The sequence below is a fragment of the Numida meleagris genome, chromosome 2 (assembly GCF_002078875.1).
Source record: "Numida meleagris isolate 19003 breed g44 Domestic line chromosome 2, NumMel1.0, whole genome shotgun sequence".
Taxonomy (NCBI): Eukaryota; Metazoa; Chordata; class Aves; order Galliformes; family Numididae; genus Numida; species Numida meleagris.
Window position 1 is genome coordinate 64,350,240 of NC_034410.1, and position 27,542 is coordinate 64,377,781.

At 43.3% G+C, this 27,542-nt stretch overlaps 1 protein-coding gene across 3 annotated transcripts in view; it reads right to left on the reverse strand.

The window, feature by feature from the left end:
* Positions 21,572-27,542, reverse strand: part of EXOC2 (exocyst complex component 2) — a 128,862-nt gene continuing 122,891 nt past the window's right edge. For all 3 annotated transcript variants that reach the window (XM_021386474.1, XM_021386476.1, XM_021386475.1), the window contains 3 exons: positions 26,540-26,601; positions 25,198-25,257; positions 21,572-23,290 (listed from right to left, as the gene is read on the reverse strand). In XM_021386474.1, the coding sequence (XP_021242149.1) occupies positions 23,197-23,290; positions 25,198-25,257; positions 26,540-26,601 (216 nt within the window). In that variant the 3' untranslated portion in view covers positions 21,572-23,196. The remainder of the gene's footprint in view (positions 23,291-25,197; positions 25,258-26,539; positions 26,602-27,542) is intronic.

A 27,542-nucleotide genomic window follows, 5' to 3' on the forward strand; every position in this document is an offset into this window, starting at 1 on the left:
TAGGTACCAGCTTTGGCACATGTTCATCAAGAAATCCTATTCTTTACTGGGGATAGCAGCCAACTCATAACGATGTCCATGGCTAAATACCTTGCTGTGGGTCTGTTTAACTCTTCTGTCCCTATCTTGGGTCTTCTCTCAGTCTTTGTCTGTGTTAACAGTACAATCTAAAGGCAGGGAACGCTTTTTACTCTTTGCACAGTGTCAAGCATGATGACCATTACCTTTGAAGGTTGGGCTATGGACAACAATAAAATAATGAGAAGGGGTGTCCTTGAGTTTTGCCAGTTATGATTCTTACCCTAGAAACCATGAAACAAAATGTAATTGTGGCAATCATTCATTCTAGGCTTTCCCATAGGAAGCTGGTGTGCAGGTTAATTCAGCCTGAGCCACCACATTCACATTATTTTTTTCTCAAGGAGGTGATTGAATTGCTTCTCACGCTCCTCTTAGAGCCATTCGTAATTCTCTTGTAAAAGCAAAGGCTGAGAATTTCCAGCTTCTAGCCCGGAGCATCTTGATTCAGATAAAATGATTTTAGAGCTCGATGACCTGTATTTTTGGTAGGTATCCCTTTCAGATTTCTCCTAGAGTTCAAGATTTTTATATCTTCAGAAACCAAAGTTATGGGTGAAGTCTAGCTACAACTCCAATAACTTATTTTCATTTCCTCTTTTCACACATGATCAAGAGGTTTAGCCCTCTTCATGACTGTCCCCTCCCACAGAAAAACCCATGCGAGGAGTAGCGAGAGAGGAAGACTTCAAAAACAGGGTGAGTGACATCACCGTGTATCTACTGTAGAGACGTCAGTCTCCAAGAAATAGGAAAGGTCAGAGCTGTTTAGAGCAAGGGGTTTTCACAAAACGGCTGAAAAACCCAGACCAGGTCTGAAGAAATCACGCCATCCTTTTCCCCTATCTATTCTTTTCCCCAAGCAGTTGAAGACTCTCTGTCCAGAAGAGAAACTGCTGTGTGATTTTTAATGTTGTTTCCATCATGAAGATTAAGCTGGTCATGGTAGTTTTTGCCAGGCTAACAAGGAAATAACACAGACTTCCCAGATGAAAGCTGTGAAACAAATTACAAGATACTTGCATGGGAATAGAGCAAATTTTTTTGTTTTCCTTTTAAATGAAACCCTTTGTATTTTTTTTCCCCATCATGGGGGTAATGTAGGAATGATGTGCCCCTACTCATCACAGCTTCATTGTGCCAGTGGGTTGTCACCATCTTGGCACAGCCATCGCTGGGTGATGGAGGGCAGAGAGCTGGGACAACTCCTGGTGGAGGGGAAGCGGGAGGTGGAGAAGCAGGGCAACTCCTTGGCGTGAGACCTGGGAGGGGGTTTACCTGGTGGCCCACAGCATCCTGTGGACCAGATGTGTGTCACCCGTGCACGAGACAACACCAGACTGGAGGGTGACTCTGAAGTCTCACTTTCCTTTAAAACCAATGCTGTGCGAATAAAATGGCTTACCTACAATCCCCGCAGATACAGGCGCCGTTTAAATATAGCAAGCATTGATGTCTATCTGTAAATTACAAGGAAATGAATAAATCGAGGCAATGCAGACCACAAAAAGGAAGTTTGAGATCAGCCCGAGGCTTTGGTTGGTTGGCTCCTGCCGGGGGAACCTGCCTAACCTTCACGATCCCCTACAGAGGTGACACAGCCATGAATCAGACCCACGGTTCCCGCTCCCCTGGTGGCTGCACTGGGGCTGAAGCTGTGGCAGCTCCTCATGCACTCTGGATGTGTGCTGTGGGGCACCGAAAAGCTAAAGGAGCCCCTGCTGTGAACATCTTGGGATCCATGACCTTCTGAAAACCTCTGAGATCATTTAGGGGATGTGGTGGAAGGGTGTGCAAGGGGCTGCAAAGAGCATTTCTGCAGGAATTAGGGGGGAAATGTCTTGTTTCTTATTTGTTTTTTAAGTTCAAGGTACATCTGCTATGTTGCTTGCCATCGCACAGCCTGCTTGGTGCAAATACTTGGCCAAGGGTGCTTGGCTCAGCTGTGTTTTTATTATGAAGGTCAAAATCATTTTTAAGAAAAATCACAGGAAAAATGAACAATTAGGGTTTTGCACATAGCGCATGTGTCTGTGGGCAGCTAGCTACCCTCACCCCTCTGAAATGACATTTTATGCAGTTGGCCCACACGTCTGAGGGGAACAGTGGTGATGAAGTCCTAGATGTTTTATGACAATACTGGGTTGGGAGAGGAGACAGAAAGATCAAGAGGACACATGGGAACGGAAGCCTGCTGCAGGCTCTCCAGATGTGTTAGACACTCAGCCAAGGACGAGTGTCTGTTGATGCTTTGAACCCTATTAAATCATGGAGACCAAACTGCAGGGTCTGATGCTCCCTGGATAAAGTCAGTAACTATGGAACCATCAACTGTTTTTACTTTTTCACCCTGCAGGTGACTGAGCACCTGCATATGTTGCCTGGAGAGGTGGTGGAGTCTCCATGCTTGGAGATCTCCAGAAGACACATGGACGCGGCCCTGGGCTGGCAGTAAAACAAGGAAGGAAATAAGTGTCTGGCAGGAGGCAGGGACAATCAGCATTGGTCTTTATGGTGCAGAGGTGGCTGCAGGAGCAGAGCAAAAGGGAATGCATGGAGGTGGAGAGCAAGTAGTGAGGAGGAGAGCTGCTGGAGCACAATGCTTCCGTCGGATGTCATGGAGCTGGGGGTTACCAGGGCTATTTTGTGCATGCTGCCTCTCGTGAGGGGAGAGCAGTTCTGGAGTGGAGAAGTGGGTTTTGGCCAGGACGAGAAGTCAGCTATTTCTCAGAATTAAGACGGCACATACAGACGTGGGGAGAAGGAAAAGCATGAAAAAAAATAATCAATGTATAAAATCACCACTCCTCCCCTCTTCCCCCCATCAAAAAAAGGAAGAGAGAAGCTAAAAATGGCTGGAAAAAGAGGAGGGTGGGTGTTAGCTGCTGCATGTAGCAGGGGAAAGTTGCCTGTGGGATGGGGGAAGAGAAGCAGCCGCCCAGCAATGAGGGTAGGAGAGGGGTACGAGAGGAGAGGGGGCAGCCCTGGGCCAGGAGCAAGCCTGGAGGCCACTCTGGTGTGTGGAGGAAAGGACAGGGAGTGAGAGGATCCCAAAGGGTGGGCCTCAGGTATGGGGAAGGAGGCTGTGGGATGGCTAACTGGAGGTGGAGGTTTTGGGGTTGTGCCTGGATTCTGGGAGAGCTTGAATAAAGGGGTTGAAGGGAAGGAAAGTGCAGATGAAGGCATATCATGAGGGGTGATGCAGCCACTGATTCTCTGGCAAGAAGGAGGAAGGGAGGACAGGGAAGAGGAATAGGATGGTGATGGTCAGAAATAAGGAGCTGTTTGTATTTTGAGGAATCAGTGCTGTGAGGCAAGGTCTTCAGATGATGCAGAGAAGTGTTCTCAGAGGATCTTACAAGAAGGCTTTTAATCACATAGGGAGAGTGGGAAAAAAAACAGACCTTGAACTGGGATAGAGCTTCCTGGAATAGACCCAGTTCAAGAGGGAGAGAAATGCAGGAGGCTCTAAGCTGCAGAAGGACAGCTGTGTGCCTTTATGCTGAAAATGACAGAGGAGCCACAGCCGGTGATGCAGCCAAGGTCACGGCAAGGCCATGCTGGGAGACACGAAGATGATGCTGAGGGAGAGAAGGTGGTCATAGAGAAGGAACCGAGAGCCCATAGATCAGATAAGGAGCAGTGTGTATACTGAAGAATGTTTTTGAGAGGAGTAAAAGTTAACAAGTGGTCCTGATGTGGTGAAGCCTTAGTGAAAGTGGGATGTTGAATAATTCCTCAGTTCCTCAACAAAGTCAAGCGAAACTTCCTTGGCTTCATGTAAGCATCTCCCCACAGCTACTCATGTGCTCCCGCCCAGTTCTCTGAAGCTCCATGTTTGGAGAGAGAAGTTAAATGATAATATCATAGAATACTTAGAGCTGGAAGGGACCCTTAAAGTCTGACTAGTCCAGCTCTCCTGCAATGAACAGGGGCACCTACAGCAAGATCAGGTTGCTCAGAGTCCCCTCCAGCCTGACCTTGACTGTCTCCAGGGAAGGGGGCATCCACCACCTCTCTGGGCAGCCTGTTCCAGTCCACACCACCCTGACTGTAAAAAGCATCTTTCTTATATCCAGTCTAAATCTATCCTCTTTTAGTTGGAAACCATTTCCCCTTCTCCTATCGTGATAGATCCCACTGAAGAGTTTGTCCCCTTCTTTCTTACAGCTCCACTTTAGATACTGAAAGGCCACTATCAGGTCTCCCCAGAACCTTCTCTTCTCCAGGCTGAACAGCCCCAACTCTCTCAGCCTGTCCTCATAGGGGGGGTGTTCCATCCCTGGGATCATTTTTGTGGCCCTTCTCTGGATGCACTCCAACAGGTCCACATCTCTTCTGTACTGAGGACTCCACATCTGGATGCAGTTCTCCAGGCGAGGTCTCACCAGCGCAGAGCAGAGGGGCAGGATCACCTCCTTCGCCCTGCTGGCCATAGTTCCCTAGATGCAGCCCAGGATGTGGTTGGCTTTCAGGGCAGTGAGGGTACATTGCTGGCTCATGTCCAGCTCGCCATCCACCAGTACGCCCAAGTCCTTTTTGGCAGGGCTTCCCTCAGCTTGTATTGATAGTGGGGATTGCCACAATCCAGGTGCAAGTCTTGGCTTGTTGAACCTCATAAGGTTCTCCTGGGTTCAATGTTTGAGCCTATCTAGGTCCCTCTGGATGGCATCCTGTCCCTCAGGTGTGTTGTCTGCACCACACAGCTTCTTGACATCTGCAAACTTGTTGACGGTGCACCTGATCCCACTGTTGATGTCGTTGATGAAGATATTAAAGAGCATCAGTCCCAGTACTGATCCCTGAGGGACATCACTTGTTACCAATCTCCATCCAGACATTGAGTCATTGATCACCACTCTGGGTACAATCTTGTAACCCGTTACTCATCCACTGAACTGTTCACCCATCAAATCCAGAGAAGAATGGTACAGGAGACCATGTCAAAGGCTTTACTGAAGTCCAGATAGATGACATGAGTTGCTCTTTGTCCATTGATGCAGTTACACCATTATTTTTGTAATAAAGACAGCAACTCCTGTTCATGGACTCTCAAGAAGTCAAAGTGTTTCATGGTTCAGGAAGGCTGATTTTAAGTAACACTCAGCATAATTAACCATTACATTTATTTCTAATGACACAAGGGTGTCAGCTTCCATCAGAGGTCAACACTTCTTTCCTCCTCGGGAAATGTCAGCCCACTGGACTGGCAATGCCATGGCATTGCTCCTAGCAGAAGGCATCACTATGAGCTGCACAAGAGCAAGGACATGCACCAGCACGCATGGGACTGAGTACCCATTATGCATCTCCAGGCTCACAGCCCCTCTATTTTGGGTTTTTTATAAGCATGGGTTGAGGGAGAGAGACAGAGAAGAAGGTCATAGTGTGTTTGGTTAGTGGGGAAACGGTGAAGTTTGCTAAGGGGCAGAGGACAGTCGGTGTCAGATGGAGTAAACCCATGACCAGAGGCTGCCCAAAGCCACACATGCACTCCGGAAGCAGTCTTGTATCCGTCATCTCTCAGAGTGTACCCAGACCTGCTTTTAAATGCACTGGGAGCAGCTGAGTGTTCAGGCAAGCACACCAAGTGCAAGTGTTATTTATCCCTTCTTAGGCTGATGTTTAAAGCAAAGGTTTTCTTTTTTCTCTAAGGAATACCGTGGGCTGTGCTCAATCATGTTAACGACAGCAGCAACAGCAGCACTATTATTTTGGTGGAAATGGAGGTGTTCATGTGATGCCTGTGAAGACTGAGCAGAGAAGGGCTGGGGGGCTTCAAATCCTGACTTTGAGGGCTGAGATTTCACCCCCAGTGACAGTGAAGTTTTGAAAAATAGAGATGACTTCAGTCACTTGGGAGCAGGTCTGCAATGTTACCTAACTGCAGAGGCCATCCCATGAACCTCATGGCTCGTGAGCAAAGCTGCCCATGTTTTGATGGCCAATTTCTAACCAAAGTGAGTTATGCGGTGGAAAGAATTATCTCATTGTCTGATTCAGTCACTTCAGCAAGGTGTTTGCAGAACATAGTGGCTTTGTATAGGATAACAGAAAAGCGTTGGGCTGGCTAATTCAATTAAAAGCGAATAGCTACAGTCTAGGCACTGACAGCATGTGGGAGGAAGTGGTGTTTCCACTGTGACTGGCATTGCACGACTAGCAAAAACAAGGTGGTTTGAGGAACGCTTGCGTGTTAATGGCATTTCCCTGTTCTGTTTGTCAAGCAAAGGTGGGAATATAGAGTCAGAACTTACTTGAATCAGTTCTTTTACAAGAAAAGAAAAGGGGCTGCCATGGGAACGATGCCGAGTGTCTGGCTGTGGCCGTGCACAGGCGGCACTGTGCTGCAGGGGCTCGGGTTGTGGGTGAGGCAGAAAATGCTGTGGGGTGCAGGAGATGGGCTGGCTGCCTGGGCACCCCTCTGCTCGTGCCTGCTGTCCCTGTGCCACGGCAGGGCTCATGGTGTGCGGTGACACAGGTGGCAGGGCTGGTGTGCTCCAGGCGTGCAGTGATGGCAGGCTCACCTCACAGCCACGGGCCTGGCTGTAGGGCTGGACTAGCTCCAAAGTGAGTCAGGAGCTCACCAGACAGTGTAGCCTAATAGCATGTAATGGTATCTTCCTCTGTGCACATACCTGTGATCAGCTTAATTGGTCTCAGCTGCCTGAAAAGGCTCTCTCCCCTCCACTGCATAGTAGCAAAAATAAAATGAATATACTGGATGTACCACTGCCATTTCAAAGATGAATATAGTGGCACAAGTCTGGAAAATGACATCAGGTTACTTCCATAAGATCACCTTCTGCCACAGCAGCAGCTCTTTCAGGACTCCGCAGGGTAAACCCATGATACCCAGCTAAAACTTTTAGTGTTGGAAGAGCTGTCCCAGCTGGAGCTGCCTGCCTAAGCACAGGCTTGAGCTGGCATTGCCTCCAGCTCTGCCCATCCTGCTCCTCCTAGGGAGCTTATAAACAGCAAGGGGACAGACTTTTTACTCAGTCTGATAGTGATAGGACAAGAGGAGATGGTTTTAAACTAAAAGAAGGGAAATTTAGGTGAGATGTTAGGAAGAAATTTTTTACTCAGAGGGAGGTGAGGTGCTGGCACAGACTGCTCAGAAAAGCTGTGGTGCCCCATCCCTGGAGGTGCTCAAGGCCAGGTTGGATGGGGCCCTGGGCAGCCTGAGCTGGAGGGGGGCAGCCCTGCCCACGGCAGGGGGCTAGGACTAGGTGGACCTTTAGGTTCCTTTCAACCTAAAGCCATTCTGTGATTCTAAGATTTATATACTGGTTCAAGTTAGAACTCAAAAATATGGCCAGAGCTGTCAGCAAAGCATGACCATGCCATGCACATGGCCATAATGCACTGCTCCAGCTGACCCAGAGTTCTTCAGCCTTGTGCTCCCCAGCCACCACTGCTGCATTTCACCTGTCTGAAATGGCTTTCCATGGCATCTTGCTCATGGGAAGCAATGGGGCTTGCAGGAGCTGGGCCTGGCTGCGGTAGGACCAGCACGCGTCACTTGCAGGTACAGCTCCATGACTGCTGTGGCCCAGCCACACAGAGGCTGCTCGACTGCACTAACTTTCATAAAAGAGCTGCTCCTTCTGCTCTGCAGTTGGCATCAGGAACTCCACACCAGTGGGTTTTTTGTTTTCAAAAGTTGTTGTGTTGCAGGGAGGAGGTGCAGCCCCACCGCTCCTTAGCCCTGTGCTTGCATCCCTCTGGGCCAGCATGGGGCAGGAAACACCAAGTAGGGCTCAACAGCTGCAAGCAAAACCAGAAGCCCCCTGTTAGATGCTGGAAGTGGAACTTTCATTTATTGTCTTATTTCTGAGTGATCTGGGGAATCAGGGCCACCCCCAACTGATGGCCTGGTTGCAGGACACGGCAGCTCCCCAGCACCTCAGGTCCCCAGGGCCCAAGTCAGGCTTACGGCATCAGCATCGTTCTTGGGAATTGAGCTCCATCCCATGTAGGAGTGTGTTTGTCTTTCTTCTTTTCGGTTTCTTTTTTTCTTTTTTTTCTTTTTTTTTTTCCACTGCCGTCACAGGTCTGTCTGCTTTGCTTCTGCCTGTCAATAAGTCGGGGCTGCTGGACAATAAGGATTCTGTTTTGCAGAAAAAGCAGAGAGCTTTCTGACATTTGGGATTCGGGCTTCCTTTCTTATTTTTTACTTTATTCAGAGAGAGGGGAGAAAAGCAACATTTCTTCAAAGTTTTCCTGTCGAAAAAACCTCTGAGAAACAAAGAAATAACAATTAAAATAATAAAAAACCCAACAAATCGAAGAGTAGCCCACTTCCAGGCAGCAACCACTGCTCTGTACCAGCACCACCGCCTCCGGCGCTGGCCCAGCCCAGTCTCACCAGCCACCCATCTGTATCACCGTAGGCAGCCCAGCGGAGCACAGGGACACCTCTGTCCCCAAAGGAAGGCCACCAGCCAGGGCCACCAGCATGGAGAGGTGGAACTCCTCTCCCCTGCAGTTCTGAGGCTCAGACCTGCTGCTCCTTGCCAGCATCCACAGGGAAAGCTGAGCCTGTGGCGGGCCGGAGCAACACTGGTGTGCCTAGACCTGTTTAGCTAAAAACAAAAGACTTACTCAGAAGTAGAATTGAGGTGCCACTTGCGTTCACTCCAGCCTTTTTATATATAGTCCTCATCGCTCCTGATTTTACTGCAGTAGTCACCATATGAATCGCAGTGCAGAAGTGGTGGAGGGGAGGGAGCTACCAAGCTGCTGGGGGAGCTGGGGACCTCATAGCTGGGGAGTCCCCACTGCAAGGACCGCTCCAAAGAGCAACCTTCACCCATCCAACTCTTGGTACTGCTGCTGTTTTTTTATTGTTGGTGGTGGTGTTTTTGTTTTTATTTTATTTTATTTTTTGTTATCTTAAATGAAACCTGTGTGTCTTTGTATTCCCCAAGGAGCATTAGAGTTTTCATTAATGTTTTCCTTCCTGTTTTGATGGTTTTCTTTTTTATTTTGCATCACCAAGCTGCAAAATGAAGAGTTGTACTTTCCTGTAGTGAAGAGCTATGCAATATAACCTCAAGCCTAAAACCTATACTCAAAGCAAAGGAAAGAGAACAGTGGTGCTTCGACCTTCAGTGTAGGCACCTTGGCACTGGAGGCAGCAATAGGCTCACTTTCAGTACATCTGCAACTTAGAAGATCCCCAGAACCATCAACCAAATGTCTCGAGGAACCGCAGTGTTCCCAGCACCCTTTCCCCCATATGCCTCACAGTGATGCAAGCTGGAGGTGCACTTACTTCGAAGATTCCCAAATTGATGAATCAGAGTCTCTGCAAATGACAGTGATTCACAACAAACATTACCAGGAGTACGGCCTCATTCTCTCTTGGCATTTTTACAAAGCCATGGCAACATAAACAGAGATTCATAATGGTCAGAACACAGGTCGCTTGAGCAGCCCAAAGTATCTATGTAGGAAAGTCACATATGCATAAATCTTTGGCCCATATGGTTATAAGCAGAGATAAACAGCAAATGCTCTTTTGGGACACTACTTAGGTTCAACGTTGGGGAATTTGAATGTGAGGGATCTCTTTCCATACTGGTCACTTGGAGAGACCTATTTTTCTTCTTCCAGCAGTACCGAGGAACTTCTGAAAAAAAAAAAAAAAACCAGCATGTCTCTTTCTGCCGTTTCCTACTTCACTTAACTAAAGCAGCGCATGATCGGTACACACACAAATCAGGTCATCTGCTTGTTGGAGCCCAAATGAAAAAAGAAGGAATCCCTCCAAAGCTCCAACCAACGCCAACCCTCTAAAAACCCAAAGACTTGGCTCCATCTTTGGCGAAGGCGGCTGTGAGGCTGTCGAGCAGAACTTTCTAAAATTCAGCGCTTAGTTTTCATTAATGCTCCCCTCTGCATTACTGTCTAGACACCAAACCAAAATGAGGTTACCCAGAGCAGAAGCATGTAATAAGGGATGTTTCTTGTCTTCAGAAGCTTCCTGCCTGCATCAGTGAGGCAATCAATCGGCAGGAGAATGGAAGCCTAACTAATCAGATCCCTCCTCTACCGCCACCTTTAAAAGATGACACAAAGAGAGGGCTGATAACAAAAAGATCTAGGTTTTGATATAAAGGAAAAAAAAAAACAACTCAAAATGTGGATGGTACTTTCGAACGGAATCAAACACCTAGCAGCCTTAGGCGCTTGACCTGCATCTCCCATGGGGATTTAGGGATGCTGTAACCAGCCCTACGGGTGCTTGGCCACAGGTAGCCCCAAGGGAAAGCCCCATGGCTCCTGCTGGTGAGCCTACAGCCACAGACACTGCCCTTGCCCAAGAACTGCTGTCCTTGATGGAGTACTCCCTGCTCCTCCATGCCCATGGGGAGCTGAGAAAGGAGGCAGCAGGCATGCATGCAGCTACAGGTGGGGCTGGGGGGGGCTGTGCCCTCCCTGCAGTTGTCAGGTGAGTTCTTAACACCACATAGGGGTTGGAAGGACCTGCTGACACGCTGGGCCCTTCTCATGGGCTGCAAGGTCCTGGCTGGCCTGATGGTAGGGTGGCCCCCATAGGCTGTGTGGCAGCCGTGGGAGGCGGGCACAGGCTGAGGGTTGCTTCTGGATGGGCTGAGCAATTCACTAGTGATCACAGGGGAGAAGTGATAGCTAAGCTGGGGATTAAAGCAAGATCACCGGAATCCTTTCAGCACCATAAGGGAAAAGCTTCTGCACCACTTTTTGGAGGTGGGACCAGGATTGCAGTGGTGACGATGAAAACGTACCTATCACCTAAATCAAAACCAACCACTCAAAAACACCAACAACCCATTTTTATGAGCAATTGTGTTCATTTTCTTAAGTAAGAAGGAAATCCCATTATTCTGTGCAAGGTCTGCACCTGAAGTGATCAGCTACCTGTTCTTGCCCATAGCAGATTCCTCAGTGGGTGCAAAAGGAGGCAAAAAGTGTTGAGGAATGCAACTGCAGCACACCAAATGTGTCTTAGTGGATCTAGGAAAGAAGAGCAGAGGTAAGGGATGTTTTTGGCACAGGTTACAGGCTTTAGGAAGGCCTCATGGACCATGATTTAGAGGTGCCGGCCACCTCTGCAGCTCTGTTTGACATGGTGGGTGTTGAGCTTGTCAGTCATCCCTTTATTTACAAACCCACTCATCGTTTACAAAGCCCACTTATTTACAAAGCCTGCTGATAAAAGTGCCTCCTCTTGAACTCTCGTAGGAAGTCTCTTTAATCAAAAAAGTTTCAGATCTCTGACTTGCTTTGGGCTGGTTTTTCTTCTCTTTTTCTTTTTTCTCTTTCTTTTGTACTTCATATACAATATTACAGAGGAAACAATGATGAAGACTACGTAGTTAAGATCAACATTAGTCTTCTCCATGTGAGGTTTGCATTACCCCTACCTGGGCAGGTTATTTCCTTAGCTCAAGGTAGCAGAAATAGAAGAGAGACAGCTAACTAAAGCAGCAAGATACACTGGTGTTATATCAGACCCTTTGGCTGCAGCCTGCTGCTTTAGCTTGTAGAAGTACCTTAAGTTGCCATCCTCATGAGGAGTTCTCATACAGTCCCCCCACTGCTTCAGGAACTTGGTCCTTTGTTGCCTGCTGGATCCTCTTGAGTCTTCTCCTCCCCCACTTCTCCCATGCCCTTTGCTCTAGACTCCCTTGAGGCCAATCTCACACCCTAGCACCTCCAGCCCAACAGTTGGTGAGGGGCAGAGGAGCCATTTCCCTCACTGGCTTTCACTTTTGCTCAGGTGCAGACCTGTGAGAAGCTCATGGGGAGCTATGAGACCAGAAAAAAAGATAGGGAGGATTTCTGGAGGATTTTTTTTTTTAATCTGTCCAGATTTATTGAGTGCTCGTGACATGATCTTCTCTTCAGAGGCTTATAACTTGGCAAAAATTGGATGCAGTTTTTTTTGCAGGCAGGCAGCACGTTCTTGACACACAAGCCAAAGACCTGTCACATTTCAATTCCTTTTTCCAAAGCCTGGGGGCATGAAAAGAAAGGTCACCAAATTTCTTGAAGCGTAGGGGGAAAAAAGAGCCTATTTTCTTCCAGATAAGTGATCAGCACTTAAAATTTCCAGGCAGAAAAAATGTACTGGGGCAGACTCCAACCTGGAATATTCCAGCCCCAACAGCTGTCATTTGACAACGTTACACGCAAACTGAGTTAGGAAGCAACAGGCAACTGCTGGAGTTGCTGGTGCCCCATTAAAACATGTTTGTTCAAACTTTTTTCTTTTAAAAGGAAGAAAATGGTTGTGCAGGTATATTTGCTATGGTTGGGGAGAGGTAGCACTCTGCTTCCCTTCCAACCCCCCCACCCCACTTATTATTTTTTTTTGAATGAAAGTGTTTTACAAATGAAAAATGAGGTTTCTTGAAATGAAGGGGCTGCCTTTTAGTTTGAGCTGGCTTCCATGAAATTGAGAACCTCCCGTGCTTATCTCTGAACTTGTCTCAGGGTGACAAGCCTGTCCACATTGGTGTGGTTGGGTTGGAGCCTGGTGGCCCACATGTGTTCCTGTGAGTGCAGCAGCAGGGATGTTCTGCTGGTCCTTGGCTGGGGTGCATTTCGAGATGGCAGTGCTGGCTGGAGGGTGCAAGAAGAAACAGTAAAGAAACAGCAAGAAACAGAGTGCAACTGAAGGCTCTACTTTCCCCCAGGCCAAGTGAAGAGTGGCACTGGGCCACACACTGTTAGTGACCTGCACCCCCACACACATAGCAGTACTGGATCACACAGCAAGCATCAACACTACCCAAGACAAGCATTGCTATGCATGTGATAAACTACTAGCTGCAATTACCACTCTATGCACAAGTTAGGATAACAGTCTAAATAGCACGCACATGCAGGAGGAAAGCCTTTGAGCTGTTCACTCTTTAACATTAACCTATAAACTCACTGCCATGAAGTAAGTACTGCTGAGACAATAGCTCAACAGAAAATCCGAATATTTGGTAATTCAGCTTCTTTCCTGTTGTCTATAGGGCGCCTTGGATAGGACAAGAAAAAATCTTGCTATTTTGTGCAGACGTCAAATACTGCAGGGGCACTGTAGTGAAATTCTCCTTCTTGAACCCACCAGGTATGCAGGAGGACGGCTCCATCACAGAAGGTTGAAGCACTTACTCCTCTTCATGCTCAGGGAGGCACCGTGCTCTCTTGAGCATTCCTTCTCTGAGTCTTCACCTTGGGGGGCAAACCAAAGAGGAAAAGGTGGTGCCTGTGAGCAGGGAACAGGTCTGAGGAGACCTAGCCTCTCTGCTCCCAACTCCTGCCAGTATCGCTGTCTCATTGTTACCACTGCACAGTCTCCCCTATCCCAGGGTCATAATGCACAATTTCTTATGTCACAGAGCAGATAACATAAATCAGATTCTATTTGCCAGAGAGAAAATCTTCAGTTAAGACTGAAATAAAATACTGGTGGGAAGTGTAATTTAAAAAAAGGAAAAGACACCGCCACTGCAAAATCCTCCTCGAGCAACACCCCAGTCCAATAAATCACAGATAAACCTCTTCCCAACAAAAATTCAAACAAAACAAACTGAGCTGAAAACAAAAGAAATGCAAAACCCAAAAGGACCAACAAGCCCCAAAGCTCTGACAAAAGACCAGAAATCATGTTTCATTGGAACATGGTGAATCTAGTAGCTGAAAACCCAAACAAAATGCAGATATGGGAAACAGGGAAAAACAAAAAACCAAAATGAAGACCAGAAGGAAATGAATGCCCGGGGCACCACTCCCCAAATCCTAATGTTCTGCGGCATGGCAAGTTGCTTCAGATGAGTCCCCAGCAGCCCTGCATGGCTTTGCTCCCCTCCCCGCTTTGCTCCCCTCCCTGCTCGCTGCAGCTCGATGAAAGAACAGGAAGGATGTTTGACTGCAGATTGGCCAGAAGCCACTTTCAAAGGGGAGTCATTTAGTGAGATTCACTCATACTTGTATCAGCTCAACCAAAAAAATGAACGCTGGTGAAGCAGCTAGACAGATCTTGCAAACACGCTTCATTCTGGACCCAACTGATGGGAAAAACGCTCCGTTGTGCAGAACGTAACATTACGAGTACTGATAACACCTCCCTGCAAACCTCAAACACCCATTTCCAGATGACTGTTTACTACCACGTGGTCAACCAGGGCTGACCATAATGTGTACACATCTGATTATTACAGCCCCAGCACTGCACTGGTTTTACTTTCCTTTAAATATGGGTGTGTATGGAGGTGCTTTTGACTAGTCCCTTATTTCTGTAACAAAGCTGTCGTGCATAAATCAAAATCTGTGAGCTGTTCAACCTGAGGCGGTCAGGCTGACTAAGAAAGATCCCCAAGAACGCTGAACCGCTTTTAACAGCGAATATTTATCAGTTACTATCCACGGCAGGAGACAGTCAGACCTCAGGCTGCAAAGAGACAAACCACGATGCTGCTTCAGTTACTTCTGCCCTGTACCGCTCCTACGACTGTCGAGAAAGTTCTTCAAATCTGGATCATTTTTCATTCATGAGAAGTTGATGTGTTTTGGTTTTTTTTGGTCCTTTCACACTCATCTCACAGATAAAACTTGACATGTTTCGCTGCTGGAAGGAAACTTCGGAGGCTGAGGTCTGCTGGGCAGAGCTGAGGCCTTTGCACTTCTCAGTCCCACCCCTGACTCACTGCAGGGCCGAGGCGAGTCACCGCCCCACGATGGTGACGTACCTCCTGGGGCAGCTCTGCTGGTGAAGCTGGTGAGCACCAGGTTGCGACAGGGGTGTTTTTTCCTCAGCTTTCACAGGTTCTTAAGTTCTTCCCTGCAAGAGTCAGAGATCAAAGGCCCAGGGTGCCGTTAAAAGCCACTCTGGATTTGCAAACCACTTATTGAACGTGTCCTGAGGTCACCAGCTGAGTTAAAATAAGACTGCCTTCTCCAAAGCCTGAAAAGCTGGCTACATCTCAACCACCCAGACTTTTCGATCCAGGTTTCTGCCTCTGCTCTGGCATCAATGCATAGAGGCTGATCTCATGCCATGAGCCATGGGGCACTTTGTCCCATCTCTGGCAGGGCTGCTCTTGGCCCATCCAGCCCTACAGCCACATGTCCCTGCTTCCTGCCTGCTTCCTTGTGTGAGCCCCTGTGCTTTTGCAACCACCTTCCATGAAACCCTCTCAGGCTGCAGTCGGTGATGAATGTGAGTTGAAGGCAGATGGCCAGGCCAGGATGGCAGTGGGGCAGCCTCAACCCTGTTGAGCTGTATTGGAGCACCGTGTGCAACTTTGCAATATCTCAGCCCCGAAGAAGAACCCATTCATAACAGCTTAAGGCAAGCACCTTAACAAAGTGTCTCAGGAGCACAAAAGCTGAACAAAGAGGCACCTACACTAGCTGTTAGGAAAAGTCAGGAGTTCATCTTTAAACAGTCCTTAGCTACAAGACTGCAGCAGTCATCAAACCTGACACGTAGGCCTCCTCCTGTCCTCAGTCATAACACTAAGCAACCACACACCATTTAGCTCCTTCTTTCTGACCAAAGAAATCTTGACTTCTTTCAGCTTAAACCATGGCTGTAGGAGAGCACATGAGGAGTTCAGCTCTGGGACTGCAATTACATTTTAATGTAAGGCGTGATTAAGATGTGTGTAGATGACACGCACACAGAAATGCTGCAAGTGAGGTGGTAAGCAGCCCATGATTAATACAGTTAGGCACAGCTGGCACAGGTGACGAGATTCAGTGCTGCACTCCTGCTCTTTGACTGTTGTTTTTTGCCTTCATGCCATCTTAGGCACAAAAATCTGCTTGCCTGTGAAGCAGTTCATATAAAACTATGGGATGGGGGCACTGTAAAAGTTAATAGATGAGTTGTGGTGTGCTATGGAAAGGGTTAGCACAATCCAGAAGGGTCTGCGTTAGCACACTCAGAAGGCTAAAAATACATATGCAGAATGTGCTATACTGGCACTAAGGGTCCTGAACTAGTAGATTTTACTGAGATTCAAAAGAGATTCAGTGTACACTTATGTGGGACCCTCAGACAACGGTACTTTGCTTACAAACTAATCCACGAACCACCTGGGTTTGTAAAGCAGCCACTGAATACATGAGCTAGAAATCACCTTCCCCTTTTGACATAAAGCTTGAATAACTGCTCAGAAAAGACAACCTGGCACTGCGGCTGCATAACACAACAGTAAAATGTGCATAGAATGGGCATTTTCCTCACACATTTAACTAACTTCAGCCCAAGCGTGCTGCTAACTTTTTAATTTTCAAGACATAGACAGATTTCTGCCATTGTGAGATGACAGAACATTTCACCGGGGGTTGCTTTATTCAGTTCTGCAGCGTTTCAGTTCAGGCAGAGAAGCGTCTTGCACTCTGCACCAAGGTATCACCCTCTGCTGCTCCCAGCACTGGCAGGTGGGAACGTCCCACGAGACATGGAGGGAGATTTTCTTCCCTATGCAGACTGCACAAAGGAGGGTTACAACAGGTGTCTACCAACGTTTTTACCACAGTGGTTGAGAGCACTCTGGTCTATTAATTTATTTTCAAATTTTTGTCTGCCCATATTTATGTTGGGTTCTAAAAATAAGTAGCACCGTTAACATTTTGAATTTTAATTATCTCCTGAATATCTAAAAAGATAAGCTGGAAGGGAAACCCCCCCCTGAACAGAAGTACAATCTAGCTACATGAGTGGAATGTATCAGAAAAAGTGAGTAATGAGCAGTGAGAAAGACTGTCTCATTTTGCAATTTTTACTTCATAAATTATCTGATTTGACATTCTGTGCTAAAAATCTGCTTATGAACCAAGAAAGGGACGTACTCCACTCAGTTGAAGCAGAATCTGTGGCTGCAGAAATTTTGCTGCTTTATTACTGCAGCACGAGCCACCTCCTGCCACTGAGATGAAGACCTTTGTTGTTTCTAGATCAACACGTATCTAGAAATAGGTACTTCTGGCTTCAGGTTGGAGCCTACACAGAGCTTCCTGGTTTCCTGCATTCACATCAGAGCTGCATTAATTCCACTGCAGAGGTGTCATCTATGCACAGAAAGACACAGCACACAAGTGCTAACCAAAGTTGTCCTCCCTACCTGCACACCCAAGACCAATTCAGGAGTTAGAGAGAACTCTTATCCTTAATACATTAATTCTTAATCTGTAACTTGTACGTAATGCATTTTTAATGAACCACACTGAGTCTATCAGCCCATTTAATTTAGGAGCTTTTGCCTGGGATTGGCAACGAATATATTATACTGAAGTTATTTCCCAAGAAAGAGGTAAAATGGTGCCAAGACAGGCTATAAAACTAAGCATGTGTTAATAGCATCTGTTACAAATAAGGCTGGATTCCACTTTCCATTGTCTTACTCTTTTTTCCTCAAGTTGTTTAAATTTTCCAATTCCAAAGGAATTTGGCTGAAGGTTTTCCTTACTTGGTCTTGACCTCAAAGAGGACAGCTTGCAGAAAAGTTGTACACAATCTATTACGAGCCTTTAAATAGTGAGAGCATGAGGGAAAAGGAACACAGACTTCTCTTTGGACATATAGACTAGAAAAAAATAGGTGCAAAAACGAGCCCCTCCAGTCCTCCACTGCCTGATCCCAAAAATAAACTGCAGCAGCTCTGTTTGTGCTGCTAATCCAAAAAGCAGCATGAGACCCTCTGTTCCCAGTGAAAGATGTAGCAAAGTGTGTTAAGTTACTCACCATCACTCAAGGATTTCAAGGATGTGTCAATGACTATCCAAATGAAAGCCGTCTTGGGCCATCAAGTCATAACGAAAGAAGTATTTACTCTAGATGCCATACACCTTGCTCAGAAATAAATACACTATCTTGGATACAGACTCATAAACTTAATAGACTAATTAAAGACAAGCTTTTCAGAGCTTCAGAACTCAAACAGCAGAAAGAGAAGGGAAGCTGAACTGCACACATTTTCTCTTTAACCTGTGGCCAGAACTGTTTATCTATTGAAAAGGCAAAGACAGAAGTGGCTATCATGTTTCCTAATGAAACCGTGCTCCCTGTAATTCCCAGTTTTCCCTTTTATTCCATGCAAAAAAAAAAAAAAACACCCTAGAAGGTACTGCAAAGTCAGAAAGCAAGCTGTCTGCCACATGAAGCCAAAATACTCTAACAAGTAACATAGCTTATGCAAAATTATTTTGCCTATAATTACCCATGTAGCACTTTTTATGCCCTCCTTCAAAAATCTTAAAATAATGTCATATGTTAACACTGCGGAAGCACTCGTGAGTCTACACACATTCTAATATGTGCACCCGTAATACTAACATCTAATACAGAAGAACATGAATACTGCCAATAAAGATACAACAGGCAAATTGACCCTTCCCTTTATAAGAGTACGGATAGGCTGCACTACAAGCAGTGATGAATGTTCAAGCAGGATTTTTCCTGACTTGTAAAATAACCAGATTATCTCCTAAAGTTTCTAAAACAAACTGACAAGTCACAGTGACTTTTATTCCCCCCCCCTCCCCTTTTTTATTTTTGATAAAATTCAGCATCCAAAGCTCTTCCACATGCATGGCTACATGGCTAGGCCAGAAGGGCCAAGAGAATCAGGAATAAAATCCTATTTCAAGTCTATCATCACATTTAACAAATCTCCCAATATTTCCAAACTACATGGAAACCTAATTCAAAACATATTCATTTCCTATTCGTTAAATATGCCCAGGTGGCACAACATATTCACGTGCTTTTGTCTGCTTTGACAGTAGTCGTGGCCTATTATTAACTCCTGTATGATATTAAAATTATAAGGACCATTGAAGAACAACAGTTCCTAAAAGGAAGAAACAGACTGCCAGTGTTATTTTCCTAAAGGGTCCCTCTTTTTGTCAGGACAAGATGCATCTAACCAATCAGATCCAGTGAGCAAACACTTTAACAATGTTGAAGTTTCAGATCTGAATTTTGTAGCTCAGGCTTTAGTAGGAGCACTTCATCAATCTTTCAGTTTCAGCATTCTGATGAGGTTTGGGATCTCTTTCTTCTAATTTTTAAGGGAAAGTTTTACATGCAAAAGGACAAAATAGCAGTACATTCACAGTGCACAAGACATGTCATACATCTCCTTGCTAGCAAGAGTACAAAAAACTATTTGGATTGATGCAGTATCATCAATCAATACTGTAACTACATTTTCAAGAAAATTACTGTGCTTCATGTGTATTTTAGCAGGACGAGGCCAAGGAAGTTGGCTAGTTGACTGAAATGCCATCTGGCAGCAGGTTTGGAAGTATAAATACCTTGTGTAGCATTGTTTCTGATAGGCAGATGTAACCATGACCAAAGATTCTCGTCTCAATGTTCTCCTCTTCACAATGCAAAAGAGTCTCTAAGAAACTGCAATTTACTACCTTCTTTTGGAATAGAAATAGAAAATATCTATCACTGCACATTCAAACTCAAAAGGAGTTAAATTCGTAATTTTTTTTTCATAGGGCTTTGTCTAGCAAAGATGTTTGCAGGCAAGGGAAATCTACATCTCACTCCACAGGCTCAGCAGAGCTCCATAGACTTTCTTCTACTGTCATCCAGGTTATGTTTCTTTTTTTTTTTTTAAATAAAATCTTTAATTTTCATTACACCTTCTTATATACCAACAATCAATCCTTGTTCCTTTTTTTTTCCTGACATATGTAAGAGTACTGAACTCTAGTAGAATCAGGATAAACAATAACTAAGTTTATCTTTTTTTTTTTTTTTTTTTTTAAAGCTCCATGCTCTGTAGAGTTTTATCTACATCTCTCTATTCAATACAGTTAGAGAAACATGCTATTACTTCATAGATGCTTCTTTAGTTCTGGAAGACAAAAAGCTGTCTGCACTGAAAACAAACAAAACAATCTCACCTTTAACACTCACACATCACGGCTACAGCCAAAAGTGCCCGCACAAAGCATAACTGTACAGCACTCCAAGCACAGATTTCTCTCTTACTTCTCTGGTGCCATATAGTGAAATTAAATTAAACTGGGTTAACTCTGGTTCTTCATATGCAACTAGAGGAAGATGCAGGGGGCTTAGGCACAGGATACAACTTTCCCAATCCTCAAATGGCGGGCAGCCTTTAAACACTTGAAGGAGATCTGAGCAAGGAGCCTCAGGTCTGCTCACGTGCTTGAAATTCAGCACATGCATGAAACTCACCAGGACTGTGGTTCTCTTAATATTTTAAGCTCTCAATTGATTTTAATTTTTTTTTTTTAAGAAGGTGTTTAACTTGGACAATAATGCACTATCAGCACACTGCATGAACAAATTTTCCAACCAGTAACAATTTAAAAAATAAATAATTTGTGAGTGAGAAAGGACAGTATTTCCTCTTTTTTTATGCTATATTTTTGATCCATTTCATTAAATTACCTTCCAGGTATGCAGTGTAATGAATTTCCCCTTATTTTTTCCACCATTTTTATTTTTGTTTTTAATTTCTTTGCTTTGATCCTAAGCTATTCATGGCTATTCAAAATAAATATTGAAATATACAGTAACAGGAGAATGCTTCGACATCTCCAGGGGCTGAATATTTCAACACAATACTGAACCGCTGAATTGTCCCTTAAAACTTTACCTATTTTTAGCAAGGTATTTTACAACCTTATTTACTTTATACATTTTTCTTTTAAAAGAGAAATAATGCTTTCCAGTTTTTTTTTTTTTTTTTTTTTTCAGTCTGAATAGCCTTTAGATTTTCTACAGGTCCAAAGTTCATGTAGTAATTCACTTTTCTCTTGTACTGTTTTCAGTGCTTACCTTTGCTTTAAATGTCAGAGCCTTTCACTTCTGTTACTTTAATTTCTTTATTGCCTCCCTTTTCTCTGTGAGCCCTCTGCATTTTGATGTGGTCTCCCATCGTTTTCCACGTCCATTACTATCTTTACACCTTTTTTTTTTTTTTTTGCAAAGCCACACTGATCACTACTTCTTTTTTTCTGAGGAAGTGCAGCAACCTGCTGTACCTCAGCTATGAAGTCCTTGCATCTCCAACTCCCCTTCCACAGAAATGAACTTTAAAAACATGTTCTGTTGCTTCTTTAATACCTAAAGCTGGATTCATGGAGATCTAGTGCTCTGACTTGACCAACAGCATTTGCCTCAAATCTGGTTGAACTCAAGCAGTGTTTTGATTCTTCACACGTTATTCTTGTTCGCTCTTCATGACATGTTCTGCAGTGTACTTCAGAAAGGCAACTGAACACTAACATCTGACAGATTTCAGGTTTTAAACACAAGCAGCAAGGTGATGCAACAGAAAGAGAATGATGTTTCAATAAAAAATGCCCAAACCTACATTATGTTAGCACAGACAATAAATTAAGTTTTCAATACTTACGATTATTTCTGATACAAATTTAGAAAATGTAGACTCTGGCAATCTTCATAAAGAAACCACATTTCTTGGAAAGCAAGGAATTCAGGAAAAGCTTACGACCATCTTTCTTAATATTTTATTATTTTGAAGGTAATCCTTTACAATCGAACTAATTTTTTCAGTTAATGTCAGAAGCTGAGACTACGACCAGCTTCAAATGGACAACATTTAACAAAACAACACTGCTTTAGATGTTTAACGGCTCTCCCTTTTAATCCAATAAAGACATATGCTTGAAATTTCAAACTTCCATTCAACACTCTATTATTACATACACACAATTTTTAATGAGTAAACACATCTGTATCAAGCTGTTTCTCACAGCATTTCAGAATTACTGGAACTGTATGTTATGTTTTTAAAGCGCGTAACTGGACAGGCAACAGACAAAAGCTGACATAATTGAAAACTCAATGCACAGTTTCTGCAAGTACAGAAAGAATACATCATTTCTGTATGTGAATGTGTTGCTAATGTGTTAATGTGTGATTTCAGTTTTAAAATTAAACCCACCCCACACCACAAGACCACCTTATATTAGTTGCTTCCTCCATGTTTTATCAAGTCTCAGAATGAAAGTCAGTGTCAAATCTGGTCCTGCTTCTTTGTTGGGAAGACAGCTCTTAAACTTTGTGTAACTGTAAGCTTAAAGCAGCAAAACTGTTCTTGTCCTGTTCACCTCCAAGCAAACTCAGTAACTGGTGGTGAAAAGAGGACTGACTAACAAGTGGGAAGGGGAAGACAGTGGTAGTAAGACTCTAAGAACATGACAAGATAAGAAGAATTAAATAGCAAAACCAATTACATACTGTGCTCCACCTTAGCTTACCTAGCACATAGTCAGAAGTACTTACTATTCTAGTCCTTAATACTAAAGAATATTTTACTTAAATATTTTTTTAACAGCATCTACTAATTTCAAACTCAGAGCAGTCTTTTGTTAATGGCCAATGGAAGGAAAGCTTATTTCAACTGTGAAGGTTAACACCAATACTCAAACAGAAGGGAAAAACTAAAGATAGAAGAAGATCTGTCTAGATAAAAGGAAGAAGGAAAATAAAGGCCTTCCAAGAAATCAGACTTAATGACCCTAAAACTTTAGATGATAGCAGGAAAAAAAGTTGATCACTGTTAAGCACAAAAGTAGTGTTCTTCAGCATATCGTATCTGAATGCTTATTAGTCACCTGTAGGTTGTAATGTTTATTGCATACTTCTCAATAATTTGCAGAAGCTTCCAGTCATTTACATTAGCACTGCTCTACATCTAGAAAGTAACAGATTGAAACACCGAGCAGCACGTGTAATACTCAAATTGAAGGTGACAGTTGCTAAAAATACATTCAAAAGTATTTTTAACTAATTAAACTGAGATTACAGCATGTAAATAAATAAAGATTTCTTCACAAACATACACAAGAATGTATGTAAACAAAACTGACTTAGTCCCCTCCACCAAATGAAATACAGTAAACAGAAAACCATCTTGTCAAGATAATTACGAACAGAACTCAGCAGGATACCTCATGCCATTACTCAAAGAGTTGGATCTCATCATTTCTTTTTCAATGAAATTCCTTCTGATTTCCTCAGGGCCTTCAAAGGAATCGAAGTAGTATAGAAAAATGGGTGATGTTTACTGGTGTTCATCTGTTGAGTTGTCTGTATTGTGTTGATGCCTATGTTTTTATCATTGCTGATGAAGAAGTTTGAAAACAGGTCAGCTGCAAGTGCATGCTGCTTTTAAATTTGTTTAGCAGCTCTTCTAATAACCTGCAAAAGGAAATTATTTACAACTTATGCAGATTCTGATAAGGGAACAATTGCAAAACGTTTTGACTATTCTGTCTGTGACTTCACATACATTACCTGCTTAAATAAAGCACCTAAAATTAGATCTGGTTTAAATATCTAAATCTTACAGATAGTTGGAAATTCACCAACTATGTTGGGATGATCTGTGATGAGAGGAGGGGACACAACTACACAGATTTCATCAAGGTTATAAAATAGGCCTTTATATGCCTTTCCATCCTCACGAAGACTAGTCTCCTTAGAGAAATACATATGCAAACTACAACGCAAAATAAATGGTAGATAGGGTCATACAATTCTGCTGTAAGAAAACTGTCAGACTATGTGCCATAAAACCTGTATCCCTATTATGGCTATGGCTGTCAGCTTGCAGCTGAATCGTGAATGAGAGTTATCCAACTTGTCTCTGGGAGGTATTCCACAGATTTCTGCTAAAGATCATGGCTGAAAGATCAGAAATGGAATGGCTGTTCCAGAAGAATTATTAATTCACTGGCAAACATATGTTTTTATCCTTTCTAGATAACAAAGTATGTGTGAGCTCATTTTGGAAAATAGCAATAGTTTGTTGCCAAAAGGGTACATTGTACAATGGATGATATTTATTATAATTCTCAAGCTACAGCTTTGATTACTAAACAGCCAGTGACAAAATAAACTATACTGAATGTTAATAAACAAAAAATAAGAAGAACATCTTGCACCACAAAATCAGTACCTGCTTCTTCAGTAAGCCCTTTGGAAGATGCATATGGCCACATTCATTATTTAGTATCACAGTAATGACCAAATAAACAGAAATGATCAGCTCAAAAGCAGTGCATAAATGTGTATTATTCTACATAAATATATGTAGATTATAATGAGCTGTGTGGGATGATGACAACTGTCATCTAGCAACCTGAGAAATGCAACAAGTTTTATGCTGTCTAGGGCTCAGAATTCTGACAAACATAAAAATGATGTAGTACTTGGTTCTCATCTGTCCTACAAAGCTCACATACTTGTGACTAAGGCAAAGAAAAAACAACAAACCAACAACCCTACAGGTGTTGTGGAAAGCCTGAGTAGAAAGAACCGTCTCAAAACTGATTCCTGTCTTTAATAAAGCTAAGTAAGGCAAGGAGGTATCTTGAGACTTCTTATGGCTCATGAAGAGTAGTTTTGAATAGACAGAGGACATCTGGGAGAAGATGGTTTGCAGACCATGGGTTGTACAAAGAAGCTCTACTTCTTTCTAATATGACAAATCTATCCTAGTTTTACCATATTATTCTTTATTAAGCTATTTTTGTAAAATAAACTAACAAATACTACATTCAATGCAGTGCAGCAGCTTGGTCCTAAGTTTTCTATGGTGGGGAAGTAAGAACCCCTGATGCCACCTCCTGATGTTAAGAAAGAACAAAAGACTCTTCTTACTTGTTTTTAAAATGAAACAAGCCAGTTTTGAGAGTTGCTCAAATACCAGCCACCAAAAACTTGCACTTTGTTACTTGGTATTTTCTTTATTGCTGCTAAATTCAGTAAGACAAGACAATGGACCTCACAGAAACTAAGATCAGCATGGAAGGCTAAAATGGACTGAAGTTATAAAATAAATATAAAGCTACAGAGAATTGATAAGACTATAATGAGAAAGAGACATATGCTACCAAGCCATCGGCTCCTCTCTATCAGTTAACAGGCCACTATGAACAAGTATTTAGATTATTTTTAATGCTGTCTAAAGGGGCTTCTACTCCGTCAATCCAAAGGGTCAAATACAGTGGAAGTTAACCCTCTTCTAGTAAACCTCTGATATTAAAGTAAATAGCAATGGCTCCAGAAAGCAGAAGAAAGACAAGAAGGTGCTGTATACTCACTTTTTGTCAGCTCCACTTGAGAGCTGAGGCAAGGCTTCCAAAGCTTGCTTAAAGCTTGAGCTGTAAGGAAAACAAAAATGCTCACAGTCACCTGGCACAAGTCTTACCTTTCAGTTTCTCTCTATAATTTAATGGAAATACACTGTATTTTAGCCCTTCTTATTTCAATACAGTAACAAAATGTTAACTTGACACTTGACATTCATGTGCAAATTAAACAGAAAGTGGCCATGGGCTCAAGCAGGTCTCTCAACTCTACTAATGTGATATACAGCAGACACAAACAGGAGATGTTCAACCCACCACTGATCTAAAACAAAGTCTAACACCTCAGATTCTTGAAGAATTACAGAGAGTTGCTAGCCTGCCTTGTGCCTAGAACTAAGTGAGCATCAGAGTGTGAAGCACAGATACAATATTGATTTTGGCCTGCTGTGCTCAGTCCTCAAATCACAGCACTCTCCCCTACAGAAGAGGACATAGAGAAATTTGCATCGCACTGCAATGTCTCCTACAAAATACTGATCAGCTAAGATGACTAAGTTGCAATCTGTGGGAGCCTGTAATGTCAATCCTACCAAAAGCGTAGGCAATTGAAAAAACAATGAATGAACATGTCCACATTCAGTCCCAAAAATACTCAGAAACTTCAATTAATCAGCTTTACTCAAAACTGCTGACAGCTATCACGGTTTGTGTTTTTACATGCCTTGACTGCATCAACCACTGATGACTGTTAATGCTTTTCTTTCTCCATTATATTACTGTATGTGTGAGCATGTCCTCCACTACTTACTCGTGGTCTTGCATCTCACTGACAAATTGCTAAAAGTCTTTTGAAGGTTTTCATTCTGACAGTGTAAAACTGAATTCACTCTCTCTGATGAGGTGTGTTGAAAAGGAGGAAGGTAATACACAAGCTTGTGGAAAGCCCTATTCTCCATGTCCCTATAAAGGGATCCTATCAGTGTCTGGTTCTACATCCTCTTTGAAGTACCTGGCAGACTCCTTGTAGCATGCTTTAAGACCACTGTAACAAACTGGATGAAACTCAGTGACAACTGCTTGTGCAATTTTTAACACTCATTTCCTTAGCAAGTCAACTAAGTGGTTTGTTTTTTTTTCCACCCCTCCTTTGCTAAGGATGAGGAATACCTGGTTTGCATCAACAAATTCAAATCAACCGATAAAGCTTTAGAAGTAAATAATTTTCCACATACATACGTAGTATATCACATATTTGAACCAATCCCTTGAAAATCCTTAATTTACACCATATATTTTTGCATGTTTACCAAGGATTCCATTACATTGAAACAGCAGAAAAGATAGCAGAACTTACTTGCTTTCGGGAGTTAGATATATGGCCACTGTATCCCTCAAAGCACAGATTTCAAGTCTTGCCTAAAGACAGAAATACAAATACTGAAACAATCACATAATGTCTTCTGATCAAGAGAATACCATTATCCCAAAGCTTCACCTTTCTTAGAAGCAAAAACTGAAACACACTACAGCTGTGAGCAGCCTTGGCCTGTAACAGTTTGTTTCCTGTATTTTTGGTTGCCATGCTGCTCTGTCAGTTAGGAGACTGCAAAAAGGAACAATTTCATACTTTTGATTCAAGTCAAACTGTTTGTACAGTCACTACGCAGCAGTCCAAAAACATTGGTTTGTCTCCCAGTAACAGTAATAAAGCTTTGATTTCACTCTGTCTTTTCTGTTCTGTGATAGAAAGGGAGAGGGATGCTACCTTAAAAACAAAATGAATAAAGAAATAATACAGTGAGCTTAGCTTTTTTCACTGTATGGCTTGCCCAGGGAGGAAGGAAACAGAAGAGCACAGAAGTCTGTCAATATATGTTTTATTCTTGGCTTTGCTGTTGAATTAATTTTTTTTCCATCAGATGAGGAAGTAGAATGGTTCTGGTCTGCTTCTTGTCTGTCACCTGCTGGGCATACAAGCTTGGGGATGTCACTCCTGCATGGTACAACTTGTCTAGGTACATGGCAGGGGATTGGAACTAGATGATTTCTAAGGTCCACTCCAACCTAAGCCATTCTATGACTCTATGATGATTTTCACCTAGATCATCCTCCACCATACATAATGGTAGACAGTGAAGTCAAGGACTAAACAAAGTTCATAAATCTTCCATTAGCCTTTGAAAAATAATTGCTCTCATCGCAGAAGTTTTATGTGAAACAAAAAATATTCTGAATTTGTTCAAGCACTGCACTTCAATTATAAACTGTATTCCATCCAAATTCAGATTCAGTTCTTGTTCATCATGAAGGTATAATTTACAATTCAATCCAGTTAGTAATTACAGATCTACATTTAA